At 37.2% G+C, this 10,642-nt stretch overlaps 1 protein-coding gene and 1 pseudogene across 1 annotated transcript; both read right to left on the bottom strand.

Annotated features, from left to right (window-relative positions):
• Nucleotides 1-508: 508 nt before the first annotated feature.
• On the bottom strand, nucleotides 509-2,948 carry LOC106699837 (G-protein coupled receptor 4-like). The gene is made up of 4 exons (XM_014471423.2): nucleotides 2,873-2,948; nucleotides 2,334-2,513; nucleotides 1,140-1,315; nucleotides 509-1,052 (listed from the first exon to the last, which is right to left on the bottom strand). The coding sequence occupies exons 2-4, from the start codon at nucleotides 2,505-2,507 to the stop codon at nucleotides 509-511; spliced, it is 894 nt and encodes a 297-aa protein (XP_014326909.1). The 5' UTR covers nucleotides 2,508-2,513; nucleotides 2,873-2,948.
• A 4,146-nt stretch (nucleotides 2,949-7,094) lies between these two features.
• On the bottom strand, nucleotides 7,095-10,020 carry LOC111606664 (annotated as a pseudogene).
• Between the last annotated feature and the right edge of the window lie 622 nt (nucleotides 10,021-10,642).

Raw genomic sequence — 10,642 nt, forward strand, 5'->3', positions numbered from 1 at the left:
CCCTACAATTCAAATAAGAGCATGAAAATACAACATACTTACATCTTCAATAACTGTTGCACATTGTACCAGCCATAAACCAGACAGTAACATTTATTGATGCTTTAATACACAGATACATATGTTTTTTTTACAGTAGTAAAAGCTCTCTGTACATTTTTGTAACAAAATAAACAACAGATTAAAAGCTTCATGACAGAAAATTTAGAAAAATAATAATTTATCATACTAAATAAAGTGGCATAAATTCAGATGCAGAAAATGCTGATTTGAAAATCATAAACTTCCTGTCTGTTTTTAAGAGAGCACAACAATGAATATTTATACCTATTATAACAATGAAAGCGTTACATCTGCAGGAACGTTTAAAGCAATACTGAAGTACAGGTTTCCCAGTACTGTGATGGACTGCCGACTGTCCAGGGTGACCTGGAGGCGACCCCACGGAAAAGCATGTATGATGATGGATGGATGGGTTGAGCAATATACCGATTATTCCATGCAAAGCTTACACTGTGTTGGTGCATGGTGCAGACGTGTTTTCAACAGCTGTGCTGCTTAATTTCTGATTGCCTAACATTTCACAATGGCAGCATGACTTCAGTAGTTTGTCCATCGCACTTTTTCTAATGCAAAAGTACATGGTTACATCTGCCAGAGGACTTAGACAAAGACAAATGCAAGCCAAGCTGTCAAAAATCTGGTTAAATCTTAGTTCTTCCACTAATGACCAAATAATGTTAGGAAGAAACAGGAGAGTGTAAATAAGTAGCACCACAACCAGAAGTGTTACTATCCTTCGTTTTTCCTCAGCAGGGACACTGTAAGCTGCAGACAGAGCTTTGATGGTTTCAATGAGGAAGAAAATCAAAATGGGGAATGGAAGGAGAAAGACGGCAGCAAAGATCATTTCTACAACCTGATGGTTTACATTAAAACAGTAAGGGAGAACACTGGCAAATGCCAATGTCCATACCACGGCACAGACCATCAGAGACATCTTGATGTTCCTCCTGAATCTGTACCACAGCGGCTTGGCAATAACCAAATACCTGGAATGAAAGAAACTCACTGATGATTGTACTCAGGACACAGAATTAAATGCAGAAGTTAATTCTCATGTGTATAAAGGTAACTACCTCTCCAGGGAGATGCAGACCATAAATCCAACACTGCCTGTTAGAGCAAGGAGGTAACTGTAGCTTATGATGTCATGTGACTCGCCTGCCTTCCAAGCTGCCAGGCAGCAGAGCTGAATAAGGTCAGAAATGAGAAGGTTGATGATGTAGACCGGAACAGAGTGATCTTTTTGGATCTGCAGGGAAAGAAGCCATAAACATGTCCTGAAATAAAACTTGTTGCTTGTTCCATAGATACAAGAAAAATAGAACAAAAATGAGTAAAGGCCATATTTTGGATTTGTTTTGACAAAAACTAAGCTTTTCATGAGTATTAATGGTAAATGGCCTGTACTGGTATATCGCTTTGTCAAGACCAGAGAGGACTCTGAATCACTCCACACTACACTCACCCCTTCACTCATTCACACACACATTCAAACGCAGATGGAGGGAAGCTACTGGGCAGTAGCCACAGCTGCCCTGGAGCAAACTGACAGAGGCAGGCTGCCATAAACCGGCAACACCAGAGCCTCTGAACATCACCTGCAGGGAAACGTTTTGCCCAAGGAGACAACGACCAAGGTAGACAGAGGAGAACCAAACCCTACCACCATCGCTACTGTTAATCTGTACTATGAAAAAAAAATACATCTCATTTAGCAGCTGTTCCATGAATACATATTTAAATATATGCAGCAGTTCAAATATTCTGATCTTGTTTTTGCATGTCAGAAGCTATGAAAAAAGCTGCTGATGATGATGTTACATTACTCTGTGTACAGTGATGAAGATTCCCTAACCTCAGTATGCCGAATGCTTGGAGTGGCTAAGATGGGAGAGATGTTCAACATATTTACTTTTATTCAATCTAACAGAAAAAATTCGTATTTCATAAAAAATACTGGTTTGAGCAATTAGAAGAACTGACTATGTGGTAAGCATTGCACCTTTTGCCCAAGATGGTTTTAAGTATGAAAAACAAGTAAAAAATATAAAAAAGTGAATTACAGTGTAAGATTAAATCACGATTTATTCAGTTTTAATGCTGTAACACACCCTTGATCCAAACACACCAACATATTTCCTAGAAGTGACAGAATTTGGTTTTCAGCACAAAACATTTAGTTTATTTTTATTCAGACCCAAAGTGTCTTTAGTTACAGCAACACGTCAGGATAGACGGTGTGACAGCGTGAATGTCAGCGTACGTACCAGACAATAAACCGCACAGATCGCCACCAGCATCAGAGGAAGTCCTGTGCAAATAACTATTAATTCCACTAAATGTATGATTGACTCAACATTAAAGTCAGATTGGCTGCTGCTGTTGTTGGTGATGTTGAAGTCATCAATGTTGTTGAAGGTGGTGTTGTCCTGCATTTCCATTGTTTTCTATAAAACATGGATGGTAGATCATGATGAAGTTAAATGTTAGTTGTTCATATTCAGAGCAGTAGTTTCTGGAAGAAGTCTCCCTGTCGTCCTAACAACATAACCAGATGTGCATGTAAAGTTAAATACTTTTACAAATACCTTCTTGTATTCATAAAAAGATACTTTTTAATGACAAGAATCATAAAATATATCCTGTTTCTCTTTTAAAAGTTAGAATCCCATGCCATTGCAATGAATGAAGACATTTTCACAAAAATGACAGACTCCATTACTGTGTCTTTAGACTTTTAAAAAGATTCAAAATGCCCTTTCTTTAGGTAGTTATCCCTACTGATATCACAATGAATAGATTTTACCTCAAACAGTTGAAACTCTTTACTGTAAAGAGCTGAGGTCTGAGGATTTAGTCTTCTTCTCGTCCAGATCCACAAAGAAAGCTCAAAACCTGGGAGCTGATTATCTACATCCACTTTAAGGAAGTCAAAACAGAAGTCATTAGAACTAAACTGTTATAAGATGAAATCATCAGATATTATCTGTGCATGAGTCATTGTCACATAGACGCCTTGTATATTCGAAATCGGAACATTTCAGGAAATGAAAACAACGGCTTGTTTATTAATGCAAATATGCCCAGAACAGTCAAAGCAACAAGCTGCTGGTTTACTATTTATTTCTGGTGTGTATTGATGGAGCCATGGACAGATGAACAGGGTGATCAGGAGAATAAATTATTGGAAGGAAACAAATATAATGAAAGATGAAAACACTAAGATTTTATTATCGAGAAGAAAACGTCTTACTGGAAAAAACCCTAAAAACTTTCAATTCTTCTTTCAATAGTTACTCATCTAAGTGTGATTGTAGGTTTCTAAGAAATTAGATACGATAGATATTTACAGAAGTGTAAAAACATACACAGATTTGACAGACGCGTTACAAAAATAATTATCATCTACTGGAAATCATTGAGATCATGTTTCAGTAAATTATACATCCACATCAAAACAAAATGTTCAAGTTTTTTCTGTTAATCTTAAACATTGAAATTTGAAAGATGCTTTTCTCAATCTTTAAATAGAAAATAGTTTTCCGGTTCTTTCTCAAGCATTTACTCACCTCTGTTTTGTGACTAGTTATTGATGCACCATCATAGTTGATGCAGCTTCCTCTTTCTCACAGACATTATCCAGTTATTTTTGTACAAACGTTCATGCCTCTTGAGCTTTGATTTGAACATTTAGATCAGTTTATTTTATAGTACATTGTTTTATTGTTGTCTTTTGTCCTTTCCACATTTAGAATGTTTATTGATTATTATCTGTACAGCATTTTGTGGCAGCTACTTTTAAAGTGCTTTATAAATAAAGTACTAGTACTGGTAGAAGTATTGTCAATACTTACACTGTAGTATATTTATTTATTTAGATGTTGCACATTTCATATACTTCTAGTATAAGTTCATTACTGGCAGTAAATAACCTGCTTCTCATTTCTCTTGGTCACTTGTTAGGAATGATTACATCAGGACAAGTACATTTACGAGCAAATTTATTATCTGAACTGTATATTTTATTCTTGCAGCAGAACATACACATTGAAAATACAGCAAAAACACCTCAGAAAGAGACAGGCGTGCGATATGACGTCACGTGAAGGTAGCATCTGACACAAACAACTGTAGTCCACCGGTGCTCTTAACAAGATGCATGCAAAAGTAGTATGTCTGGGATTACACATGGATTTACAGTTACATTCAGGAATTAACCCAATGTCAGGAATAGCTGCGGAAAGAAGTCTATTTTGCCTAAGACCATATGGTTAGCAAGTGGAAGGACTCTCCATTGTGAAATAGTTTATTTTATCTTTATTTTTATTTAAGTTTCTTACTAACCGAAGAGATTGTCCACTTTCACTTCACATTAGTGTTATTGATGCATGCAAGCAGTTTGTTTCTGCTATTTTAGATGTGAGGGAGACGCGTCACAAATCAATTTGGTCTTGTGAACAACGCTATTCTGTGTCCAAGATTTTTTACGCTGAATGCTTTTCTGGGAATAGCTGTACTTTGTCACTTCATTGGAGCCTGTGAAGAAAGAATATATTTGTCAAATGTGATGTTTAATTTACTTTTTTCGAACTGTTTTGTTACATTAGCAGTATTTTTGATCACTGTCACCTAAGTTTTAGAAACATCTGCTCTGCGCATAGGTTTCAACCAGTTAATTTAGCCACCAGTGAATCTATAACACCGGCGTTCGGACTGAGCAGGAAGCAAGGAGCTGTCAAAATATGGATGTTAATTTTAAAGCATCAGAACAATTTTACAAAAAATCTGAAATGCCTCCTCTCCATATTGTGCTTTGAAAGCCAGCTCCAAGTGGTGAGTACATCCAGACCCAGGCTGATTTATCGAGAAGGACCTCTCTAGGTGTACTTGGATTTATCCTCCATCCAACGCGGCTCTGTTTGCTTTGCATGTCGTATTTTTAACAATGCTAAAAGTCAATGACTGGAAACATGCAAGAAAAGAATTTAACAAGCAAGAAAACTGTGTAAGTCACAGAAAAGTAATGCAACTGCTCAGTTTGTGCGCTCAATGCAAAGTTTAAAAATAGGGTGAGTGTTGTAAACCTTGCAAATGGAGAGATGACTTGGGGGGCAGGACTGTCCATTGGCTCTCTCTCATGGCAGAGCAAAGTAGGAACAGCGTATGAATTTTAGAATACACTGCCTGGCCAAAAAAAAGTCGCCACCTGGATTTAACTAAGCAAATAGGTTCAAGCCTCCTATTGGATAAGTACTGCATAGGCGATTATCTTTCAGCTGGCAACAAGTTATTTAACCCCAGCTGATGCAATGAGTAACTCCTCATTTCTTAAACAACCATGGCAAAAGACACATCCTGTGGTCGTGGAAAAGACGTTAGTCTGTTTAAGAAGGGTCAAATCATTATCATGCATCAAGCAGAGAAAACATCTAAGGAAATTACAGAAACTACTAGGATTGGGTTAAGAACTGTCCACCAACTGGAAGGATGGTGGGGAACCATCGTCTTCCAGGAAGAAATGTGGTCGGAAAAAAATCCTGAATGATCGTGATCGGCGATTACTCGTTTGGTCAAATCAAATCGAAGAAAAACAACAGCAGAACTCAGGAGTATGTTTAATTGTGAACGCAAAAGCATTTCCACACGCACAATGCGAAGGGAACTCAAGGGGTTGGGATTGAACAGCTGTGTAGCTGTAAGAAAACCTCTAATCAGTAAAGCTAACCAGAAAAAAAGGCTTCAGTTTGCTAGGGAGCATAAAGATTGGACTCTGGAGGAATGGAAGAGGGTCATGTGGTCTGATGAGTCCAGATTTACCCTGTTCCAGAGTGATGGGCGCATCAGGGTAAGAAGAGAGGCAGGTGAAGTGATGCACCCATCATGCCTAGTGCCTACTGTACCAGCCTGTGGGGGCAGTGCTATGATCTGGGGTTGCTGCAGTTGGTCAGGTCAAGGTTCAGCAACATTGTGTGCCCAAAGAATGAGGTCAGCTGACTACCTGAATATGCTGAATGACCAGGTTATTCCATCAATGGATTTTGTCTTCCCAAATGGAACGGGCGTATTCCAAGATGACAATGCCAGGATTCATCGGGCTCACATTGTGAAAGAGTAGTTCAGGGAGCATGAGACATCTTTTTCACACATGGATTGGCCACCACAGAGTCCAGACCTTAACCCCATTGAGAATCTTTGGGATGTGCTGGAGAAGGCTTTGCGCAGTGGTCAGACTCTCCCATCATCAATACAAGATCTTGGTGAAAGATTAATGCAACACTGGATGAAAATAAATCTTGTGACACTGCAGAAGCTTATTGAAACAATGCCACAGCGAATGCGGGCTGTAATCAAAGCTAAAGGCGGTCCAACAAAATATTAGAGAGTGTGACCATTTTTTGGTGGCGACTTCTTTTTTGGCCAGGCAGTGTATTTTAGGTGCTTCAAATAGTATTTCAGGTAAACTTTAGACTGCATATGGTTAAGATTATTGTTATTGGCAGGAGCAGCTTTTTCAAGTTTGGTTCACTCATTCATTTGAATTACTTTGAGTGAAATGTTCATGCATTCAAGTTAAAACTGTGAAGAACACTCACTGCTGTTTCCTTGTTTAATACTTGGAAGTATATAAACAACTTAAAAACTCCTCATTCTCTGTCACTCACTGTTGGATTCTACCATTTATTCCTGTTTTCTCTCATTATTTTCCGGTTGCTTCATGTTACCTCCTAACATAGGTATCATAAGTTGCTATAGAGTTACAGAGAAAAAATAACAATGTACAAAACTTGTATCAAAAGCATAAAAAAAAAGATTCAACACTCAAAGTAAATAATGACAAAAGAGATGTTCTGAAGACATAAGGTAAATAAAGGGATATCAAATGGAAACAAAGTCCTTAGTGAATGAAGCAGATTGTCTTCATGAGGTTATTCATTACATTTTGCTTTTAGTAGATATTTAGCCAACAAAGGAGTTAATGAAACATTTTTGAATAACCAAGTATTTAAAACTGTTTTCTGTTGTAATCCTCAAAAGCAGCAGATCGTAGTGGACACACTTCTGCACCAAACAGGCAGCATAACAAAAACAGACTTAATATTTGCAGCCATTCCGTTTCCATGGTCTGTGCTGATCGTCTCCTAATTGCTAGATATTTTACAACAACTCAGGGAAGCCAGAAACGTATCCAGGATGCTTTTCCGAACGAACAAATACAAAGTTGTGTCAGCAAGAGGACTAAGAACACCAGCAGCATAACCCACAGAATAGGAAATACAGGACAATTCCCCTTCCAATGCTTTAATGTCATACAGGAGCAAAAGGATGATGGGCAGATAAAGCAGAGTGTAAATAATCAGCACCACAACCTGAATGGCTGCGATTCGTCGTTTTTCATCTGCTGGGACACTGACCGCTCCAGAGAGAGCTTTGATAGTCCCAACCAGGAAGAAGATGAACAAGGGAAAAGGCAGGAGGAGAAAAGCTATGAAGAAGTGGGCAGCCATCTCATACTCCTTAAACACATAGGCAATTAATGGATAAAAAAGAGGAAGTAACCAGACCACAATGCAGACCACCACATATGTCTTGATGTTTCTCCTGAATCTGTACCACATTGGCTTGGCAACAACCAGATACCTGCAATAACAGATAGAGATGATTAGAAGGTTATTAAGGACAGAATAATGTGATTATGTCAGACAGAAGAGGAGTAAACATGGAAACACACCTTTCACAGGAGATACACACCATGAATCCCACACTGACCATTATAAAAACATATACAATTCTCATGTATGTGAAATCATCTGGACTGAGTCTACATAAATCTACTGGAATTCTGGAGAAGAGCTGAATGAGATCAGAGATGAGGAGGTTGATGACATAGACTGGAGCCTCCTGACCCTTTTTCACCTGAGAGACAGACAAGAGAAAAAATATTAATGACATAAAAATATTCTTGACATGTAGGATGTTGTCTGTTCCTCATATTTTAGTCATTTCTAAGTCAAGACAGACTTCAACCTGAGACAAGAGAGAACCACTGTTTAAGTGGGAGGCTGATAGTCAAATAGCTTATTCATTCTAAATTAATAGGTTAAAATTATGCTGTGCTCACCTGAAAAACAATTGCAATCATCACTATAAAAATTAGAGGAAGTCCAATGCCAATGCTGATCCAATTCATCCAGTTTAAGATTTTTACAGACAAAGGATCTAAAGTAATTGCACCCATTGTACAGTTGAGGCTCATGTTCCCGCGGTTTAAACATGATGCGTCGTTGAAGTTCAATTCTTCCATCTTTCGGTGTTGAACCAGGAATTTGATGACACTAGAAACTGTAAACAGAAATGATGATAAATGCGTAAATTATTTATAATTGTTGCTTTAGCATAAGCAGTAAATCCTAACATTTACCATCAAAACCTAACTAACATTAAAATATACTGGTAAAAGTGGACAAATTTCTCCATCATAATACAGAGTCCTTAAGGTTTATCATCTATATATCTATAGTCACCTCTCCAATCTGAGAAAGCCTTTCTGCGTTTTACAGTTCTGCTACTCTGTATCGACTAATGTTCATGTTTCAATTCAGATTCTCTTCTGAAGGTCGGAACCAGATATTTACATGCGCTGAATAAAAAGACATGAATTCTTTCTCATTGTGGGAAGTTAAATCAGACCAAACCTTTCTTGTTTTAGGTTAATTCGAATTACCAAAATTATTTATATTTGCCGAATGCCAGAAAACTGAGGAAGAACGTTTTTTAGAGATTTTTTAAAAATTATTCTTGAATTCAAAAGTTTACATACATTTGGTCAGTATCAGGGATAATTGTCTTTTAAACTACGAGTTTGGTCAAACCTTTTGGATTTCCTTCCACAAACATCTCACAAGTTTTCTGAAGTTCTGGTCCGTTCCTCCTGACAGAACCGGTGGAACTGAGTCCATTTTGCAGGCCGCCTCACTCCCACACACATTTCCATAGAACTGAGATTGAGACTTTGTAATGGCCACACTAAAACACTGACTTTGTTGTCCTTAACCCCCTTTTATTACCACTTTGGCTCAATGCTTAGGGTTGCTACATGCATGCTCAGAATGAGAGATTCCTGACACAATACAAACAATTGTTTACTGTCGCTGTGACCAGGAGGAGTGAATGCTGCAAGTCGATGACTTGGTGCAATCTGCTGGGCTTCCTTAGAGAGAAAACGTTTGAGAATAATGACTACACCATTAGCATTAGCATTAGCATTAGGTTAGACCAAATTGGGAGACATGAAGGCAGGACAATATGGACAAACACTAAGCTTTGAGTATAGCTTGGTTCACTTTTCACCCTCACACACTTTACCTTCAATACAAAACAGGAAGTACATTTTAATGGTGCATCATTTTTAAGTTATGTGGCGTTCTTCTATAACTTACATAAAAGTAACATCTAGCTGACCTTTGTCATAAAACTTTTGAGTGAGACCAAAATAATATCTAATTATGGATAAAATTATCCATGTTTAAAATTAAAGTAGACAGTAATCAAATTAGATTTTCCTTCAGTACATTATGAAAATGACCAAAGACGTTGTTGTCAAAAGGACAGACCATACAAAACTAGAGATTGTGGGAGATAAAATGTTTCCAAAAGTTTTGTTCCCTCACAACAATCATTTAAACTAGTTCCAATCTCAAAGGGCAGCTAATCTGAGCAACAGAAAGTCTCTGATTCATTATACTTTAGTTTTCTCTGGGAGATGTTGATGTACCACATATATCCAAATAGAGAGTTCTTGCTGTTATTGAATATGTAATGATGATTAGATAAGTGTTAATTTCTTATTTTTAGTAATTTAAAAAATACTGCATGCATAGAATTAAATTTAATATTTCTTACCTTAAAGATTAATCGTTAATCCTCAATGAATTCTGCAGAGCTGCATCAGACGTTGTGTTCTCTGCGTTCCCAAAGTCTATTTATAGCAATATTAGACATTCAAATGTTTGATAAACAGAGATATGATCTGGACACACCTGCTTAGGGTTTGTCCCAAACAGGCATTGATTCTTAGTTGGTTAATTCTCTTGATCCTCCTTCATTAAATGTATTTTTTATTTGATGATAAAATCAAAATCTAACTATTATGTTAAAGGTACTCACCTTCCAAATGTCAGGGTTACTGTAGAATAAGGAACTAATGATGTGTGATGTCTACACAATATAGTTTTGATAAATGCACACACATATAGAAGTTCAATGGGTTTGATGTGAACATATTTTGATCTCCAGTTACACATTAAAACAACCTTATTACACTCATCAATGGCTTGTAATAGAATTTTTAAAAATCAGCTGTCCTCTGAAGTTGATTGGTTAAACTGACATCTAGAAAAGTTCTATAGGAATAAAACATTTAACTTCCATTGATTCTAAGATCTACTATAACCAAATGTGAAATGAGAATGATGTTTGTGACTTTTGCAAGGAATTGTGATCCCCATTTAATTTTGTCTGTCATTCTGAAATGTTCTTTTCTATATGAGAATTATAATCACAGCTAAACTTTGAAGGT

This window comes from Xiphophorus maculatus, chromosome 22, assembly GCF_002775205.1.
Source record: "Xiphophorus maculatus strain JP 163 A chromosome 22, X_maculatus-5.0-male, whole genome shotgun sequence".
Classification (NCBI taxonomy): domain Eukaryota; kingdom Metazoa; phylum Chordata; class Actinopteri; order Cyprinodontiformes; family Poeciliidae; genus Xiphophorus; species Xiphophorus maculatus.